Below are 21,460 nucleotides of genomic sequence, written 5' to 3' on the forward strand. Positions count from 1 at the left end.
ATATTCATTTCCCCCAATTCTTTTGATCACATGAAAGCCAGAACGTTTATAAACAGAGCACCGACTTAGCATTGTAGGCAATTTCAGAGATTGTAAACTCACCTCTGAGAACAAGACCATATGTATCACTTCTCGTTGAACTGATTTACATCATGTTGTTTTGATTCAAAAACAGTTTCAACATCATTGTAAACAGAACACTAACAACAACAAAAAAATGCTTCATCGCACCCTCATTTCAAATACATCTTAAAATTTGTTGAAACCACAAAGGTCTTTGAACAAACCTCCCCCCCCCACCACCCTCCCTTTCTCATCGATCGTTTTTGGTTCGTGCTTACATTCATTTTCTGACACTGGGATATTGAAGTGTTTTCAGAAGGTGTCAGTGGATTACGCTGTCGACAATGTTGTCGTTGTGTGTACAGTTAGTCTGACATGAAATTGTTTTTTTTTTTACCTCCTGAGAGAAGGTAATTGGTACTTTCTGTTTCTACCTTGCAGAACCGACACTTGCCTGACTCACTCAATCCTGTCATCTTATTAAAGCCATTGGTAACGTATCCTTCATCTTGACCATTCATTCTGACTTGTTCTTCATCCAAGTTAAGCCCCAGAAACTGTAATTTATCTTTTTTTTTTGTCAATCCTACAGTTGTTTTTGTGCAATTGGTCGAACTCCATCAGGCCACCGCCGCATTCTCGTCTCAGCATACATTCTCAGGATACACTGGTTCATGTAGAACAGTTTGTCGATCGTGAGGAGCTCCGTTGTTTTGGTATCTGGCATGTCGATTTCTGATTGTGGCCAGGTTTACTATTTCACAACTTTATTGGAACAATGGTCGCACGAGTCTGTTTTTGCGTTTCATTTTGTTTCTTGGAAAGAGATATGCTTTTCGGATCAGCCTCGTTCCACGTAGGTATTCCTTGGCAAATGTTGTAAGCATGTGTTTGTGACATTTATTCGTTCTCTTTTACTCAAAGGTATTTATATGATATTTCGTTTTTCCAGCTCAGGTCGTTATTCTTGCATCCATAGTTACGTTGTCCAAATTTGTTGGTTTACCTGATGCGAACGTGCATGGATTCTACTTGAATGTCCTCAGAGTACCGTTTTACTTGTTTTAGTTGTTCTGTAATTTTTTTTTGTATCGTTTGTGCGAAGAACTCAAAATGTCCACTTCATTTTGGGTAAAGGATCATGACTAATGAATCAAATTGTGAAGCTTTGTGCTCAGAGCCTCGTTCCAAGGGCTCTTTTCAAAATCTTCACTGAACCTCTGAAAGCTTCTACTTGCAGCTCGTTTGTGATGATATTCCCCAGAATGATTTTTAAAGAACTCGGTAAGGGTTTTCTTTATCATTCCTGTAGCTCCAACTATCACTGGTACAATTTCAGCTCTCTTTAAATTCTCAGTAATCTTGACTTCATTTTTCAGTATTCAGTCATTTTCCTTTTTTTCTGCATCATTTAGTCCAAAGTCATTGGGAACTGAACCAATCAATGATGCTGTCGTTTCCTTTTCGTATTTGAGCACTATGTCTGGACACAATGTTTTGTTTGCAATGTCCACATTTGATGGGATCATCTTGTCATGCGTGAGCACTAATATCGTCATTTTCAAGGATCGGATTTGGTTCGTGTTTTCATGATCGTTCTGGAACCGGGATGATGAAATGTTTACAGACATGCCAGTGGATTACTCCACAAACGCTGTCATGTATTTCTGTGTACAATTGTTCCAATATGAGTTTTTTTTACATCCCGAAAGGAAGTGACGACTGGTACTTTCTGTTACAACCCCCAAAGCACATGCATTTGTTCGATTGTCTCGATCTCACCATTTTCTGAAAGGCATTGGTGTAGTATCCTTGGTCTTTACTATTTATGATGACTCGCTCTCCATCCCAACTAATTTGACCTCCCCTTAACCATTACAATGAGCCTTCCTTGTCGATCCCTGTCCTGTCAAGCTCTTTTTAAAAATCTTCCTGCTCTTTTGTCATTCTCTCATTTGTCAGACGATACAGTATCTGCTGATGTTTATTTTTGTAGGTTTCTTTTTTCTTCTTCTTTGCAATCATTGGGGCTCTACTTGTTTCTGTTTCATTTTCCTATGTAGTATCCTTCATTTTCACCTGTTTTGGAAGTTTATTGCTAAATGGATTAAGGATTCCTTTTCTGGTTTGTTGTTTTCTTCCTCGTTTACAAATCTCATCCGATAGTCTGTTAAGCTTTTTACATACTCCGCTAGTCCTACACAAGTTGTTCTGTGTACTTGGTTAAGCTCCATCAGACCGCCTGCTCCTTCTCGTCTCAGCAAGTACTTCAGTATGCATTGGTTTTTGTAGAATGTGTTGTGAATAGTTAGAAGTTTCCTTGCTTTGGTGTCTATATTGTTGATCTCCAATTGTGGCCAGTACTTAATTGCACAGCTATAGTGGAATACCAGCAATACATGTTGGTTTTGTTTCTTGGAGAGAGGGATGACTTCAGAATTAGTCTTATTCTGCGTAGGTACTCTTTTCCGATTGTTTTACACATTTTTTGTGTTGTACCTGGGGGGGTCTTCTTCTATTCCGAGGTATTTGTAGGATGCTTTGTTTTCTAGTTCTGGTATTGTTGCACTTTGAACGATTGAGATGTTGCATATTTTATTTTTGTTTTTCCTCATACAAATGTGCATTTGACACATTTATCAAGACCAACCTCCATTCGCACGTCCTCTGAGTACTGCTTTACTCGTTTCGGTTCATCTGCCAATTTCTCATCATTTGGTGAAGTGTTTTAGATCATCCATGTGCAGTAGATGTGACACCTTTCTTGTTTCTTTGGTCATTTACCCCAGTGTGAATGCGTACCTGGCAGTGTGAAATCTTTCTGAATGATTTGCTGTACACAGCGCACTTATATGGACTCTCTCTTTGGTTGTTATCTCCATTTGCAGGTTTCAGAAGGTGGGAACTCAAAATCTCCACCTCCTTTTTCGGTAAAAAAAATCATTACTCATGAACCAAAGAGTGAAACTTCGTTCTCATATCTCCAGGAACTCTTTCGGCTTTGATTGCCAGCTTTGTTCATTTCAAATGCTTTATGAATCTTTCTGCTTTGCTGTTAGTCCTCCATGCTTCATGCACAGAATACACTTTGCTGTGGAGGATGATTTCCTTATACTCCAAGTTCCAGCTCACTTTCATTTAATCTTCTCCGAACTTCATCTGGAACTTAGTAGTTATCGGTTGTGGAACAGGCGACATTTTTTTACCTTTGGTGCAGAGTCCTGTCCTATCGTGAGGCAGGCATCCCTTCCCTCACTGGAGAAGGTGCAGTCATTGTCCGTTTCAGCAAACATTCCGGCTATCGGTGTGGACGCACAGACTTAGGTGTCAGCGTATGAGGGGTCTGTGTCCCTCTAGTCATTTTATGTGACTGATTGTCATTGTTTGGCATATTTTTGTGACAACCAGCCATTTTGCTTTCCCCAAGAGGTCGTAGGGCCTTGGCTGCTTAACAGAGGTCACTGATGGCACTCAGAGGAGTCGTGCAAAGAAGGTATGTACCAGGGTTGTGCATCTGTCTGCTCCCTTTCTCCTCACTGGTTTGCTTAATGGCTTGCCACCACTCGGGATCACTCATCGGGGAGGAATCCACAACCAAACTCCTCCTCTCCCGTTGGTTGTTATCTCATCTCCCTTTGGTTATTATCTCCATTTTCAGATTTCAGGAGGTGGAAGGAAGTTTTCAGGAGGATCCTGCTCACCAGATTCTCTAAGCGACGGAGCCTTGTAAGTGGAGACCAATGGGCTGACCACATGCCTCGCGGTTGCAGCAGGTTGATCAGCATCTCAAGGAGATGGGAATGGGCCAGGCATCTGCCTGGGGGATGGCCAGACGAAGGCTTCTGGAGTACCAGTGGAAAGTGGACGCAGCGACGCGCTGCTCCGGCGCATGCTTCCATACCTGACCTGACCTGAGGAAGTTCTCCCAAACCTCAAAACCTCCATCTCCTTTTTCGATAAAGGATCATGATTCATGAACCAAACTGTGAAACTTCATTCTCACGGCCTCGTGTCAAGGGCTTTTTTCAAAATCTTCACTGAACCTCTGACAAACACCACTTGGAGCTTGTTTTGGAGTGATATTCCCAGGAATACTTTATAGGTGCTCAGTGAGGGTTTTCTTTATCATTCCTGTAGCTCTGACTTTCACTGGTACAATTTCAGCTTTCTTAAATTTACAAGTCTTTTTGACTTCATTTTTTTTCAGATCCTTGCACTTGGTCATTTTCCTGATTTCTGTAACATTTATGCCAATGCCAATGGGAACTGAAACCTCAATCAACAGTGCTGATTTTTCCATTTTGTGTATGAGCACTATGTCCAGATGCAATTCTTTGTTTGCAATGTCCACTCTAGATGGGATCATCTTGTCATGCGTGAGCACGAAATGTTCATTTTCAAGGATCGGATTTGGTTCGTGTTTCCATGATTGTTCTGGAACCGGGATGATGAAATCTTTACGGATGTGCCAGTGGATTACTCCACAGACGCTATCGTGTCTTTCTGTGTACAATTGTTCCGACATGAGTTTTTTACATCCCGAAAGGAGGTGACTGGTACTTTCTGTTTCTACCCCACAAAACCTGCATTTGTCCAATTGGCTCAATCCTGCCATTTTCTTAAAGGTATCAGTGGAGTGTCCTTGGTATTGAGCATTTATGATGACTCATTTTGCATTGCAACTAATTTGACCACTTCTCAGCTATGCCAATGAGCCTTCCTTGTCGATCCCGATCCTGTCAAGCTCTTTTTTTTTTTAATCTTCCTTCTCTTTTGTCATTCTCACATTTGTCAGTGTGTAGGGGGCTCTACTTGTTTCTGTTTCATGTTCCTGTGTAGTATCCTTCATTTGCACCTGTTTTGGAAGTATGTTGCTAAATGGATTCAGGATCCCTTTTCTGGTTTGTTGTTTTCTTATACGTGTGCAAGGTGAAAGTCCAAGGAAGCTTAATAGCTTGCCGTTGCTTGGCCTGGCTCGGCCCGAATGGGTTCAATGCTCAGTTTTGTCGGACGGCCAGCTCGAGGAAGAGTCTGGGTAGTTCCATATTCTTTCCATTTCCTAATGATGGAGCTCACTGTGCTCTTGGGAACTTTCAACACTCTAGAAATTGTTTTGTACCCTTCCCCAGATCTATGTCTCCTCACAATTCTATCTCGGAGTTCTATGGACAGTTCCTTGGACTTCATGGTAGAGTTTCTGCTCTGACATGCACCGTCAATCGCGGGGTTTTTCGTCTCTCCGGTATGAATCCTCATGTGCGCCTGGAACATTGATTTCCATTTTAATGATTTATTACAGATAAGGCACTTGTACGGCTTTTCCCCAGGATGTGTCCTCATGTGTGTCCGGTAGAATGAGTTCTTATTAAATGATTCGTTGCAAACGTGACACGTGTACGGTGTTTCACCAGTATGTGTCATCATGTGATCCTGATAGGTTGAGATGTCAGAAAGCAATTTGAAACATACACAGCACTTGAAATGATTCTCTGAAGGGTGGATCCTCAGGTGTACCTGAAAGGTTGAAAAGCAACCGAATGATTGATTGCACATGGTGCACGTGTGTATCTTTTCAGAAGTGGGAATCTTCATCTCGTTTGGTCGATGAATACTTTTCTGTTTATAATCCGTAATGTTCTCGTGTTGCTGCGAATAATTTTCATTGAACGTGACAGTATTCTTGGCAAACGACAACATCCTAATGACCGGGGTCCGTCTGTCTGAAGATTGGTCAGAAAAAAAAAGATTTGTCACAGGGATGCAAAAACATCGTCAACACATGAGGATGCATTTTTTAACAGCCATGAATCAGGAAATTTACACTTTCATGAAAACTTCACCTGGAAGCCGATCAATGTATATTTGAGAAAACCATTTACTCTTGTAAATACTTTAACCATGCTAGTGGGAAGAGAGGTACAAAAGTGGAACAGAATGAAAGTTCCCATGATAAAACTTATTGATGAGACGTCAGGAAACTGGGAAGATGGATTAGTGTTGAGAACTTTACACAGGGAACCTTTATGATCACATTGGGAAATGATCAGGTTTTTATGGTTTGCTGTTCACTTTGAAGTGTTGGGAAAATATAGAGTATATTCATTAAAAAAAAAAATTTCAAGCATATCTTTCTTTGACCAATTATATCGGTGTTCGAGTCATGTGGAGTCGGGTAGAGGAAGACAAACAATTTTACAAAAGAGTGAATCTTCCCTAAAGAGAAATTTCACTTATAAAATAGTCTTGGATGTGAATACATCGGCTCCACATTCTATCGTCAGGGATCACGGAAATAAGTAAATGAATAAACCTTAATCATTTTCCATTGCCATCAAATTCATTTTGATTTCCTGATTTCTATTCCTGTATTATTATATAACTCAGTTCAATCTGGCACTTCTTTACACCTGATTTGGTTGTACATGACACCACAAGTTCCTGTATTTCAACAAGACAGTGTGTCCAAATTGATCAAATCACCTACTGCAGCAACTTGGGTGAAAGGGAAAAAAAATATTTCATCTTATTTTGTAGTTTAACAAATGCAGGAAAAACAGTTTTGTCATAGAAAGATTTCTGGTGGTGTATTCACTATTCACGATGTGTTTGCGACAATATCTGTTCAACAGTGACAAGAATTACTGATTGAGGGTGAGTGAATGTTTTATCACAAAGCACACACCACACATCATCCTCTGAGAAGATCTTATCATTGGTTTTTCTTCCAAAATCACCAATCGCACACCTTACAGTAAATTGATCTCGAAACACAACCAACACTACTCTCATCAAACCTCTCGTGTCTTTTTGATGCCGAAGTTTGACTTTCTAAACAAAATCCTTTTGAGAGCAAAGTTTGATTTTTTTCAAAAGGGAAATGATCTTGATATGTTCGAGACTAAACAAAACAAAGTTCTATACTTAACAAGCCTGTGAGCTCACCATTGGTTTTGCAAGAATCTTCACTCAGCTCTTCCTTCACACGGATTGTGTTTGAAGTTGGAAGAGATTTATCATGGAGACATCTCCCCTCAACTTGATCAGTTTCACCTGCACAACATCCAATGTTGGAGCAGTACAGCATTTTAATAATTTAATAAATACCATATTCAGCATTTAGGATTGTTCTTGATTAAAATTTCTTTTCATATTCAATACAATAACTCAGCTCATGCAAGAGCAAGGAGAGAGGGCAAAGGAACAACATACTGGCAGTGCGACCAGAGGTGGATACAAGAAGCAAGGGAATGAGGAGAAAAGAGGGGGAGGAAACCTGCAAGTAGGAGCCTTCGGTTACATTGGATTAATGAGGGTATAAAATACAGTAAGCCCTTAAATATCACGGGTGTATCGCATCGCGGTTTTGACCTCTATGTACCGATTTAGTTATCGTGGAACTCAATTTCAACAGATCGCGATTTTTGAGATGAGTTGTGATGGTTATCTCGCACCACGAGCCTTTTGTTGTTTCTCGCACACTGATAAAGATGCTGAAGTGTAAAACGATGGAAAAAAGTGGTTCTTTTATCTTATTTATTCGTTGGTTTAGGAGCTGCAGAACGATTTAGAAGAGAAACACTTTGAAAGATTACAAAGGGAAACAATTTAAGATATTACGGTAATAGGGAAGGTATGGTGGGGACTTTGAGGCTGGCAGTGTGGTCTAGAGCAGAGGTTCCCTACCTTATTTTGCTGCGACCCTAAATTGGCCACCAACAGGACCTCCCAATAGTCCCGGCGCAATGGTGGGCTCACCCGACCTGGAGGGAGCCCTGTGGACTGGTCAAGCCACTCGTGGGACGAGCCATCCCAGATTTGATCATGGACCGTGCCCTCGTGAGCACCAAGAGCCCCATTGTGACGGTAAAAATAATTAACCTTAGTACAGAACCACGTACCATAGGACGTGGCACGAAGGTAGCCGGCTGCACCCCAGTTGCAAACATTACAGAGGTAAGAGGCAAAAACATCCAGCCGGACCAACTCCAGATGGAATCTCCAGAAACTAGCAGGAATTGGCCCGATACATTTGTGATGGTAAATCAGAGTAGCATAGATTTAGAGGAGGCCCAGCGGGAGGCCTGACACAAATTAATTGGCATTTAGACATCTTCTCTTTGTCTTCCGAGGGCATTGGGCGTACGGGGCTGGTGAAACATCAGATCCACACCGGTGAGGCCCGGCCTATTCGTCAAACCACCTGACGGCTCCCCTGGAGCAAAAGGGAGGAAGCTAATGAGCAGGTGGGAAAGATGCTTGAGGCAGGTGTCATTGAGTCCTCGGGAAGTCCTTGGATGTCACCGGTTGTGTTGGTTAAAAAGAAAGATGAAGCCACATGTTTCTGCATGGACTATTGCCAGCTTAACAACGTGACACTCAAAGACTCCTATCCACTGCCTAGAAATGATGGTGCCCTTGATGCCGTTGCAGGCTCAAATTGGTTCTCAACTTTGGACCTCAAGAGTGGGTATAGGCAGGTGGAGATTGATAAGGCAGGGAAGACGAAAATTATATTTTCCACAGGTAAGGGACTGTATGAGTTCACTGTGATGCCATTTGTTTTGAGTAACGCCCCCGCCACCTTTGAGAGATTGATGGAGCGTGTACTAGGCGGCATGCCATGGCAGTCATGCCTGGTGTACCTGGATGATGTCTTGGTGCAAGCTAATATATTTGACCAAGCTATAACCAATTTGGACCATGTGTTTGTGTGCCTCAGATGGGTGGTTTTGAAAATGAATCTGGAAAAATGCACTTTGTTCGCAAAAGAGGTGGCCTATCTTGGTCACGTGATTGGTCGCGAGTGGGTGAAAACCGTCCCAGGTAAAATGAATCAGGAAACAAACATCAAACATCAAAGAAGTGCGGAGTTTTTTGGGACTCTGCTCCTATTACTGGCGCTTTGTGGCAAAATCTGCAGAGATAGCCAGGCCCCTTCACCAGCTTACAGAGAAGGAGACGAGGTTTAATTGGACACAGGAGTGCAACGATGCCTTCCTCAAAATAAAGGGGTGTTTGACATCCGCACCCATTTTAGCTTTCCCCACCAATGATGGGACCTTTGCCCTGGACACACGGATACAAGCTAGGAAGGATTGGGTGCAGTTTTGTCTCAGACACGTGGGGGGGGGGGGCATGGAAAGACTGATCGCGTCGGGCCATGAGTAGGCCCGAGCAAAATTATTGCATCACTCACAAAGAGTTATTGGGCATGCTGTCTGCTATGACTATTGTCCACCCGTACTAGTACAGGTGGAAATTTTTGGTGAGAGCAGACCATTCCTCCACGCAATGGCTCTTATGGTTCAAGGAACCTGAGGACCACATTGCAAGGTGGTTAGAGAAATTGCAGTAATACGATTTTAATGTGGCCCACAGAGTCGGGAAGGCTCACGGGAATGCCGACACACTCTCTCGGCGCCCTTGTCTGGGGGAAAACTGCAAATTCTGCACAAGGCATGAGGACAAGGACAATTTGGCAGACCCTGACCATAAGATCCTAGTCCGTGCAGCCTGGGTGATAGGGCCAGTTTTGTCACAAACCACGGATTAGGAATTTGGAACGTTGGCATGGAGCATGGCCCAGCAGGAGGATCCCACACTGGGACCGGTGTATGAGTGGGTCTGGACAGGTAAACGACCCAGTGGGGAGGAAGTCACCCCCCTTGGAGTGTGAACAAAGGAGTACTGGGTTCAATGGAAGACCTTGGATTTGAAAGACAACATCTTCTATCGCAAATGGGTGGAAATTCCCTCTGAAAGAACTTCATCGCTGGTAAAAATCCCAGGTAAATTCAAAACCACAATTTTACAAGAAGTGCACATTACTCTCCCCGGTGGACGTTTGGGCAGGCCAAAGACAGCATATCTGGTCCGTCGGCCATTCTGTTGGGTTAATATGGGGCGCGATATACAGGACTGGTGTCAAGTATGCGACGCCTGTACTGCTAAAAAGTGACCGGCATGGAGGATGAGGGCCCCCCTTCAATTACATCAGTTGGGGGGTCCCTTGAGCAGGTGGCTATAGACATTCCAGGACTGCCACCCCACACCCACCAAGGTAACAAATACATCCTCCGTGGTTATGAACTATTTTACCAAATGGCCAGAAGACTATGCGCTCCCCAACCTAGAAGCCTGGGTTGTGGAACAGGCTTTCGTGGAAGTATTTGTATGTCGGCATGGGATTCCGGAAGAACTGCACACAGACCAGGGACGAAATTTTGAAAGCCAATTCCTAAAAGAAGTGTGCAGTCTCTTGTCAATTCAGAAAACCAGGACAACGCCCTTAACCCTTTCAACCCTGAGCTCCTTGGACTTTTGGCTCCCTCACCCTGGGCTCCCTGTAGAAAAATCTGGCCGCTCCGGTATATGGAGGTTTGAATATCAGCTGGTAAACCGGCTGCTCAGGTTTATGAAGGTTTGAATAGCGGCTGGTAAAACGGCTGCTTGGGTTCAAAGGGTTAAGGTCACAATCTGACGGGATGGTGGAAAGGTTCAACAAGACCTTGATATTTGTTCACTTGTTCAATTGGGATAGTTCACCGCCATCCATCAGGATGATTAGGACAATATTTGCATCTCCCATATTTGTTGATGGCCTAAAGGACCAATCAGCACAGAGGCACCACATGCAGCCCAGTACTGCTCATGTATGGACGGGAGTTACAGATTCCTGTCTCTGATGTGCGTTCCAGTGCCAGAACACCCTGATAGACCACCGAGGGAGGGTTACGCACATCATATGGAGGAAGGCATGGAATGGGTCCATACTTTTGCGTGCCACCAACTCCACTTGGCAGGCTGTTAGGTTTAGGGTTAGAGTTAGGGTTAGGATCGCCGGAGAAGGAAGGGCAAATGCCCAATGCTCACCTCACCTTGGCAGGCCCAGGGATCGTCCTGGCATAAATCTGTGATGTGCCGATTAAAATTGGATTAAAAAATTGGCCCACAGGCCCTCTCCCAGATTGTCCATGCTGACCGAATATGACCTTACAGGGGCGACAAAACACCCTCATGGATCACTCCGACCTTTGAGGTGGAGGCTAGGCCGAGCACCTCCACGGACGCGTGGGGCTCATTAGAGGAGGGTAGGGTAGGGAGCACAGACAGGACCTCAGTGTGGGTGCGGGTGAATAACTCCCCTCCCCCCACTCATACAGGGTAAAGGAGCATTAGAAAGTTATAGATTAGTTAGAGGGAGGGTAGTGTAAAAATAATTATGCCAGTGAGGGCACTAAAAGTGGCCCTTACCAGGCAAAGGAGCACGAGGCTAGATTAGGTTAGAAGGGGGTTAGTATTAGCACTGGTGTAGCGAGGGGTGGCGAACGGGGCCGGTTGCCCCGAGCAGCAATTTTGGGAGTGGAAAATTTGTTTTGTTGCATCTCTCATCTATCATCTCGTGACGCTTCTGAGGACAATTTTCCTGTGGCGCATGGAAGCGAAATCGCAGGGAGGGGTTGAATTGTGCAAATTGTGCCCTCCGTTTGCTGACCAATGGTTGCGGTGAACGATGTCCCGGCGAGAGAGGGCGAGCAAAAAGGAGCGCGCGGCATGCTGGGAAACTAAACACGAAGACGAGGCAGCGAGGCATTCGCATCTCATTCCAGTTCACCGTTCGCATCTCATTCCTGTATTGAGAAAGCCTCGTGTTATTGGTAAGCATGCTTTTGTTTGCACTCATCAACTGTTCCACCTCACCTTCACGGTTTGACCTCGACCGGGTGTACAGTGACGAACATAACTATTTGTACACCAGCAGAAAAGTCTGTCAGAATGAAGGGCAACCCTTCTTTATTGTAACACTATTCAACCTTGAAAACTCGCCCTGAATCCAAAATTATGCAAATTAACCTTCCATTAAGTGCCGACCCGGAACTGCCGACATGCAATGTGCCTATGTCGGACAGAGCTGCAGACAGGCTTGCGGAGAATATTGTTATGTTTGTGGGTTAGATGAAGGGATTTCATAAGAAAGATAGCATTGTGTAGAGTTGATTCGCCCATGGACGTGCAGAAGACATCTCGATGTAAGTAGGGAGCTTGTGAGCTTAAGTGTTACATGTCACCACACGGGGGGTGGTGAGGTGCTAATTTGATAGGGATTAAGGATAATTTCCCCAGTATGTAATCACCCTCTGTGGCTTTTCCCTGTTTTTTTATATTTGAAGATCAGCAATAAAGGTGGGGGACACGTCCCTAAAACAAGTACAAGCGGGCAAAAAACCCCGCCTTTATAGGGTGACAACAGGCGAAGTCGCGCCCCCGAGGGACGATTGATGGGTGTGACGCGAGATGCAAAAAGAGGAAGAGGGCGGAGGAGGCGAGTAGTTGAGGAGGGAAGCACTCGAACGGAGGATCTCGCTTTTGCTCTTGGCACGACGAAGGCTGCACAATTCTCGTATCCGTGCTGATGAATTTGGCTCGCGTGCTGAGCAGGACGTTGGCCGTTGACAGTTCGGTTGAGTCGTGAAGTGTGTACGATTCTGAGGAGGGAAGGAGAGCGTGCCTCGTGGCCTCCTCACGGGGCCTCAGAGATTGTCTCGTCGGGTGGACCATTGTTGTGAACAGACCGAGTGTGGGAGAGGAGCGTCGGCGATATTCATTCTGGAGAATAAACTACAGCACGGTTCGTGAGCCGTGACATCGAGTGCCATCTCCATGCTGCCTGACGAACGGCTTGGCGCCATTTTGTTGGGCGCATCTATGAAGCTCCTCAATCTCCACGTTCCATAAAGACAATCTCGCCTCGACCCGAAGCCAAGTGCCAAAATAAAGAAGGAATGATTTTGATTTAATACCTGCCCCCCCCCCCCTTGTCTGTCGTCAAGTCTGTGTGGAGGTACTCCTCTCTTCTTCTTCTTCTTTCGGCTGCTCCCGTTAGGGGTCGCCACAGCGGATCACCCGTATGATCCGCATAGTGATTTGGCACATGTTTTACGCCGGATGCCCTTCCTGACGCAACCCTGGTCGCCTCTTACGACACAGGGATATGTGGAGGTACCTCAACTAGAATTAGATTTAGGTTATCTCATGTTTTTCTTTCATTATAATAATTTGAATTGTCGTTATTGTACATATTTGATTATTGTTATTAAATTATTATTTAGTCAATTTGATTTGCTTGTGTCCGTGTGTTTGGGCCATTCTGGTACATCGTTTGGGCTGTTTTCCCACGCGCGCATTAATCTCCGAGTCTCGGCTGTAGGCCTTCAAGGGAGAAGCTTGGCCATCCGTCCAGGTTGGGGTTAAACCCCCAGGACACGACAATATTTCAGTGCAGAAATACAGGTATATGAAAATGGGAGCAATATGAAATCTTGGATCAGCTAAATGAGGAAACGACCCGACACACTAATCAGATAAGTGACATGAACATTAAATTTGGGTTTCTCAAGTCACTCAATTAACTGATGGACCCACTGAACGACAGCGACATTGTTATGAAAATCCACCATCTCACCATGAAAATCCACCATCTCACAGACACGTATGACGATATTATCACCGGCGAGCTGCAGAGGGAGATTCACCGTCCTCGTCGACACATAAAAATGTGTGAGGAAACCACTGCGAAGGAAACGGTGGACTGGAAGACATATGAAATCCTTCAATATGTTGTGAAGTGGGAATATGAGGAATCTTTCCCAAACCTTCGCATCATACTGAAGACTTTTCTCACCATGTGTGTGAGCGATGCAGTATGTGAGAGGAGTTTTTTTTCCAAACTGCAACTGATAAAAAACCAACATCAGATCCACAATGAGCCACTCTCGGCTCAATAATCCAGCTATCCTCTCCATTGAGTGTGAACCAGCCGAATCAATTGGCTTTGAAGCTGTGATAGACGAGTTTGCTCCACTGAAGGCTAGGAAGATATGAACCACACAGTCACAACAACAACTGAACGCTTAATAGGACAATGACGATTTAGAAAGGCGGAGAACAAAGGTGTAACTGTTTACTTGCAAATGCACTGCACTTAATGCGATTTGTAATGAAGTTATTTCATTAGGCTTTGTGTTTGATTCAGCATGTGAGTTCATATGAGGGGGCGGCAATTTGACATCTCGCTACGCCATTGGTTATTAAAATAGTTATGCCCACATGGGGGCACGAGAAACAGTTGCCTCCATGGGGGCACAGAAGCATTTATTAGAAGAGGGGATTAGCACGAGATGGGGTGTTAAAGACAGAGTGATAAAGACGGTTGACATTTGTGGAGACATAGCTCGCTTAGCAATGTAGCATTAAAAGGAACGTGCGTAGTGTGAGGGATGACGGGGTGAGCACGAGTGAGTCATTGGGAATTAGTTAGATCGATGGTGCCAGTGTGAATGGAGGTGTATAAATGTGAACGAGAATGTATGGAATGAATGCGGGTCAGCGGCCCAAGAGTGAATGTGAGTGCAGCATGTATGGTGCGAAGGAATGATTGGGAGGGAATGACCCCTGCCCAAGGAAAACCGGGGCTCGTTAAGAGATTACTTAGGGGGATGTAGTCAAATTTATAATGGAGGTTGTTTTGCAGTTGGTGCCATGTGTTGGAATGTTTTTGTTTTGCAGGTGTACGAGTATTGATAGGCTGGGAGTGTGGCTCACGAGAGGTGAGTATTGTTGAAAAAGGCACCACATGCGCTGGAGGGTCTATCGGCCAGGGTAGGCCGTGAGCTCGTGGTGGGAATGCTAAAGTAGTGTATGACCCAGGTCCCCACGGAGAAGGGACCCAGAGCCTCAATTGTCAGTGAGAGCACGGGGGGGGGGGTTCGGGAGAGCTCCCCCCATAATTCGGAGTTGAGCAGGTAATCTCGGAGGTGGCCTCAGTGTGCCAAGGGTGACATTGTGTGAGTACGCAGGTGTGCAGACCTGCTAATGGAGCCACACTGCCCAGCCGGGGAATTGTGCGGAGGCACGGATGAAAAACAGAGAGTGAGGCCCGAACTAGTGTGAGCACCAACACGTGGCGCGACAGGTGAATTATGTTGTTAAAAGCACATAATTGAAAGATACACATTGGTAAGTCTCGGGGAAGCTTAATTTTTGATGTGATAATGGATAGAGTAGTTAGAGTGCTGTATTTGCCCCTTCGCACCATCCACCACTCAGCTAACCACCGGCCGCTGGATTCACTCACCTGGAGAAGCCGTGGAACCTGCAGACATATCTCGAACTTTCACTAAGATTCCCACAGATCCACCTTTTCTTCCTAAGGAATTCTTACGGGATCAGAGGGATTGCATTAGGAATTTGGCAGCGACTGAGGGGAACTCCAGAGACAGATTCTAGTTAGGAGACATAGCGCCAATTTAAAGAGTGAGGCTAGGGTAGAACAGGCACAGATAGTGACGGGGGGGGGGGCGGTTAGGTTAGAGCTGAGCCCGTTCTCAGGGTAGTAGTCTACCGCTATGATGGCCCTGCGATGATGCCTTCCAGGCCAAAGAAGATCTTTGTGCAACATGGGCCAAGTGGGTCATGAAGACTGCCACAAAAAATGGCCATGTGGTCCCACCTGCATTTCGTTTCCACCCCCTCCCCCCATAACCTCCCCCTAAGGACTGTTTTCAAGAGGGAAGAACCATTTGATGGCCACCTGTTGCCCAGAAGAGGGCTGAAGAGTGTTTTTGTAATTTTCATTTGTGTACCAGGGATCGAACCAGTGTGAAGTGTGTAAATAGTTGGTGTCGAACTGCATTTAGAACTGTCTTGCATGAATGTGTTAGAGTAAAGGAACCCAACGCATTAGTTTTCATTATTCTCAAAGGTGGGACATGTATGCATTGTAGCACTCAGGGGATCAATTTGTTCTCGTCACACACATAACCTGTCCACCAAATTTCATGCGAATCCATACACAACTTATTGAGATATTCTGCACACAAACAAACAAACAAACAAACAGACAGGGTTGAAAACAACCTCCTTCCACCTTCGCTGGCAGAGGTAATAACCACTTTTAGTGCATTTTCGATGAGGGCTCTTTTCTCCAGGAACGGATCCTGAACGCTAAGTGAAGTATTACTGTCTACCAACTATCCGACAAACATCTGCAGACAAGTTATAATCAGTTCCAGATTCATCTTCCCGTCAAGAGGAAGGGGGCACAAACTATCCGATATCTTGATTCCCCAAATACCGACTTAATGGCTCTTCTTCGTTGGACGAAGGTAACGACAAATTGATGTCTCATTGAAAATTCAATATCTTGCTCGGGTACTCTAGTTCTGGACTTGCTATGTGAATAACAACCGTTGAAAAGTTCTAGCTTCACCTCGAGGTCACTGTAAACAGCTGTATTAGACATGATGACATCACAAAAGTATGAGGATAAAAAGGAAATTTATTTGCATATATGGAGCAATTTGTTGAATTTCCAAATTGAGCGTTCCTTCAGTTTTGTTGGCAGAGACATTTCGGACCCTGTCTTGACCAAAATTACAACAGACATAATATTTCGCCATTCTTTCTTTGAAGTTTCTTTTGGCAAGATCTGTCAATAATTTTGGAATGCCTGACTTATTTTGAAACTCAACACGTGTTCTCTTACACATCCTTCATAATTTAGCCAGAGTTGACTTGGGAAGCCCAATGTGATGGAAATGTTGTGAATGTCTAGCCACAAATAACCATTTGATGTTGAGATCAGTCAGTTCTTTACCGCTTGGAATCATCAATAAAAAATGAGATTCATTAACGGAGGCATTTGGGAAGGAAAAGCAAGGATTGGCCGACGGCCACTCGTCAGGTGGCGTGGCAGGATTAGCTGGCAAAGGACCGCCACAGGTATTGTGGACTCTGAAAGGCAACAGGGAGCTCCACTCAGAGCCTAGCCCCCACAAAAGTCAATAGAGTGAGTGACGACGCCATCATGCCAACGAGAAGCAATCTCTCTCAAACTACCTTGTACTTGTGTCCAGGACACTGCCTCTGGCTCTGCACCCTCAGGTCACTTTACTCACAGCAGGCTCCCACTACAACTCGAGCTATGTACTAGTTTGTCCTGACATCGAACCGTCCCCTCGTCTGCTAGTGTCCGGCAACATCGTATCTCAGCTAACTGGTTCTTTGTTCGTGCGAATGTTGAGCAACTGTGGCACCTTACAATGCTAAGTGAAACTTATTGCTTTAAAAATACACCTCTACTAGTATCGTAAGGTTACTGTGTTTTATTTTATTGTCATACTTGCTGGCATTTGTAGTGGTTTTCTTCATTTCATCCTGGTCTCTCATTTATGCAATAACTTATTTATTACCTTAAGCAGTGCGTCTGTGGCGCTTCCTTTTCTCGCCATTTAATCGTATCAAGTTTGGTTTCTTACTTACGAAATCTTTAGATTTCGTAAGTATATTGATGACTTCCGTTTCTGTTTGTTTGTTTGTTTGTTTGTAGGCACGATAACTCGAGAACGGAAGAAGCTACCAATGTCAAATTACACCACGTGATTCAGGAGGGTGATGGCTAGTGCTGATTAGATTTTGGTTAAAATCGGTCAAAGGTCAAGGTCACAGTGAGGTCAAATATTCGATTTTTGATGGTTTGGTACAGAATCATCGTAGAAACTTCTGGTTTGCGTCGCTACCTTCTCGAGAGACAGCTTTTATTCGACAAGGTCAGAGGTCAAGTTGACGATTTCGTAAGTACCAGTCTATGACTGCTTGTTTATTATTATTTTTTTTTTTACCGATGCGGTTCAATCTTATATATTATTTCCGAGTTTGTGGTTTCGTGTCGCGCTATCTTCGACTTTGTTCTGCGCTCGAGTAACGTGAAATTCGGCTTACATTATCTCAAAGACCATATGAGGTGCATGGTACAAAAAAAAGTAAATAAAATGATTCTGAAACAGTGAAATCGTATTCCACTTACTGCATTAAAGTAAAATTACTACTAATACTCTGCATCAGTTCCTTTCTCAAATACACCCACCCCAACATGTCGCGCAGAGCGCGGATTATGCTAGTAAAGGATAAACTCAGAGTTGGAAGTTCATATCAAAGGCTAAAAGCTTCCACTATGCTGTCCAAAAACCTTTGGTAACATTTCGGAAAGCGAGTCAAGGAAGGGAAACGATATAAAAGGCCAAAAGTTAACTTTGTGGAATTCAAACTCAATAACTCACAACACAAGTACCATCATCAAGTATCATTTCCTTCAATATGAATATTATTATTTTAGATTCTTACCTTGTGAGGGAGAACCATTTGTTGTCGGTTCAGGTTCCACCTTCACCACCACAATAGAGGATTCTGCCAAGAAACAAGACAATGCTTTAAACAAAGCAAAGAGAACTAGGATAAAGATTATGAACAAACACATAACATTAAAGGGTAAAAACATCTACTTGTGTGCAGCTTCATCCACATATAAGGGGAAAAGCGAAACATATTAACACGTTGGTACTCAAACGAACAAGGACCTAATAATAGATATTCCTGATATTTCATTTATTCCTGTATAATAGTTATGGTGTCATCGTTTCCACCCTGAATAAACCGTCACACTATACAGGATTGTTAAGCTTTTTTCTGTCACACGTGAAGACAGCATACTTCATGGTGCACAACCCTTCGTCCTGGCGGAAACACACAACAGGCTGAAGTCGAATTTGACTCTCAAGAGTCAAGATAATAAAATCCAGGACCAGACAGCATGGAGGAAGGGAAGCTACAGAGAGAGGGATCCAGTGAGGGGCATTTTGCTGGGTCTTTAAGAACAATACAAGAGTAGAATGTTATTTTTTTTTACAAAGACACTTGGTGTGCAGTTTTCCCATGTTGCAGAAATATACACCTGGACGAGAAAACCAAGTACCTGGTCCCAGGTACATACCGTCCTCTCCAATAGGAAGGTTCTGAACGTCCAGGATCTTGAACCCACAGATATCATTAACCCCTCCTGGACCTCCTCCTGAACCCCCTCTGATTCCTCCATCGGAGCTCGACTTGGAGTCCGAGGATCTCGGATCGTGGGCGCAGCTCGGAGGGTCTTGGTTCATGACCCTCAACACGGAGTCCATAATGGGGCAACAAATCCAAACCACGACGATCTCTCCCTATTGGTCGAGCCAACTCTCAATAGAACAAACTGTCTCAAGATCCAAATCGCGAGCACACGTGGATATAGACCGGAAGTAAGATAACATACCAAGGTGACCATTTCCTCATTACATTTACATCTATTTACACAATCACTCTCTATCAACATACCTCATGGATCTCACATCAAAGTTCTCCTTCTCCACGTATTGTAATAATTTTCTTCCCTTCATCAAGTAAATGTTTTTCCTTTTCAGCTCCACACCGATTCATGTACGTCACAATCCTATTTATCTATGACGTACACAGATTGGCGGGAGTTTGTACCCCTGCCCTGAATGAACCCTTTTCCCTTCCGGGTTAATTATTATGACCTAGTTTTAAAATTTATAAACAAAGTACACGTTCGCACCTTGTCTCCCGTTGGTTGCTATCTCACTTTGCAGGTTTCAGGAGGTAGGAGGAAGTTCTCCCCACAACTCAAAATCTCCATCACCTTTTTGGGGAAAGGATCCTGATTCATGAACCAAACTGTGAAACTTCGTTCGATCGAAGCCTCGTTCCAAAGGCCCTTTTCAGAATCTTCACTGAATCTCTGAAAGCCTCAACTTGTAACTCGTTTGTCATGATAATCCCTGGAATGGTTTCTAAATACTCAGGAAGGGTAGTCTTTATCATTCCTGTAGCTCCGACTATCACTGGTATAATTTCTTCAATTTCCAAGTCCTCTTGACCTCATTTTTCAGATCCTGGTATTTGGTCATTTTCCTGATTTCTGTAACATTTAGTCCAAAGTCATTGGGAACTGAAACCTCGATCAACAACGCTGACTTTTTCTTTTTGTGTTTGAGCACTACGTCCGGACGCGATGCTTTGGCTGCAACATCCACACTTGATGGGATCATCTTGTCATGTGTCAGCATTATATGTTCATTTTCAAGGATTGGATTTGGTTTGTGTTTCCATGATTGTTCTGGAACTGGGAATTCTGGGATGTTGAAATGTTCATACATGTGCCTCATTTTTCATTGAAATGTTTACCGAAGTTTACATTGACATGTTTACAGATGTTCCTGCCTCATTATCTGCAAAATGAAGGAACCCATTACCAAAGTACATCTGTAATTGGTTGTAAATGTGTATTAAAGGTAAATCCACATTGTATCAAACCCTTCTTGTATTATCATCGAACAGATCGATTCCCTTTGGTACTAAACGATTGTCTATACGGACAGCATCAGGTCGATGGAACACAAAAACACGAACGATTAAAACTAAAACGATTTGGGAGCGCATGTGATGGGTCTTGTATCATCTTGGGAACTTTCAGGACATTATTGTGAGGCTCTAGGGCGTATGTAGAATCAGAAAAATTATCAGGGAGGTCTAGCTTGATGTACTCACTGGGCCATACAGTTGTAGTTTGTGGAGGGGCACCTAGCAAATGGGCATGGCGAACGATACGGTGGGTGGGAGAGAGGTCAGATGAACCGTATTGATACATGCACCAATCAACGGGCATTCCATTGGCAACCTCGGACTCCTGACCGGGGGTGGCCTACCGCATGTGGTTAACCGCTGGGTTGTTGCATGCTAGACGCTGTCGGCCCGGCAATCTCAGTGATCACCATGCCCTGCACTCTTCCGGGCAGACGGGCTTGCCCGCCATGCCAGTAGTGCAGATCCAATGGACTGGATCTGGGTGCTGGGTCGACATTCATTGCAGGGGACCACAAGTGAACCAATATTGAGATGGTTCACAGTACTAAACTGCTACAGACGTCCACTCCGGTGGTTTGGAGCTTCGGTCAATCACCTTTGTGCCGTGGCGGTCAACACCTGATATGCGGTGGAGTGCATCGGAGGAGAAAGAGGGGAGGACAATGGGCCAGGGTGGTTAAACCCTGGTAGGGGAAGCGTCGAGCCAGCGCTGCCCCCTCCCATGGCTCCACCTTGCGTATTGAGGTTCATGGAGTAGCTGGAATATTTTTTTGTAGACAGTGTCAAGGCTCGTGCAGCAGTTAGAACATAAAATGGATGAGGAGGGGGTTGAGAGACAAAATAGAGGGAGACTTGGACAAATAAGGGACATGGGGTGAATGACAGCAAGGAGAGAACACAGTGGGTGAACAAGATCCAGACATGAGCAAAGTCTCAATGACATAAGTGGAAGGAAAACTGGAAAGAGTTGGCATTAGGGAAGGTTAATTAGGGTAGAATATATCATGGTTGTGGATGGGGATGACCTGAGATGGTGGTGAAAATATGTCTTAAAGACCTGGAGGGAAGAATGACATTGAAGATGATGTGGAAGTTGGTTCCACAGGCAGAAAAAAAGAGGAATAATTGAGTGGAGGTGTTTTGC

General features: G+C 44.3%; 2 protein-coding genes across 11 annotated transcripts in view; one reads left to right on the top strand and one right to left on the bottom strand.

Moving 5' to 3' along the window:
• Positions 1-20,535, top strand: part of LOC147009935 (uncharacterized) — a 90,886-nt gene extending 70,351 nt beyond the window's left edge. The window contains exons 4-6 of one of the 2 annotated variants that reach the window (XR_015053076.1): positions 14,629-14,669; positions 14,919-15,034; positions 17,450-20,535. Coding sequence is in view for 1 of the 2 variants with exons in the window: in XM_085863323.1 (XP_085719449.1) it covers positions 14,629-14,669; positions 14,919-14,981 (104 nt within the window). In the remaining variant the exon portion in view is untranslated. Of the gene's footprint in view, positions 1-14,628; positions 14,670-14,918 lie in introns of both variants that reach the window. The other variant, XM_085863323.1, reaches the window with a different exon arrangement.
• The window catches only part of LOC147009936 (uncharacterized), a 192,554-nt gene that overhangs the window by 39,024 nt on the left and 132,070 nt on the right, over positions 1-21,460 (bottom strand). For 7 of the 9 annotated variants that reach the window (XM_085863214.1, XM_085863212.1, XM_085863209.1 and 4 more), the window contains exons 9-10: positions 18,244-18,306; positions 7,006-7,113 (exon numbers count right to left, since the gene is read on the bottom strand). In XM_085863214.1, coding sequence (XP_085719340.1) covers positions 7,006-7,113; positions 18,244-18,306 — 171 coding nt within the window. Of the gene's footprint in view, positions 1-5,577; positions 5,784-7,005; positions 7,114-18,243; positions 18,307-21,460 lie in introns of all 9 variants that reach the window. The other 2 variants (XM_085863211.1, XM_085863210.1) reach the window with 1 other exon arrangement.

The sequence above is a fragment of the Eptatretus burgeri genome, chromosome 17 (genome assembly GCF_056783735.1).
Source record: "Eptatretus burgeri isolate ZD-2024b chromosome 17, Ebu_testis_v1, whole genome shotgun sequence".
NCBI classification, from domain to species: domain Eukaryota; kingdom Metazoa; phylum Chordata; class Myxini; order Myxiniformes; family Myxinidae; genus Eptatretus; species Eptatretus burgeri.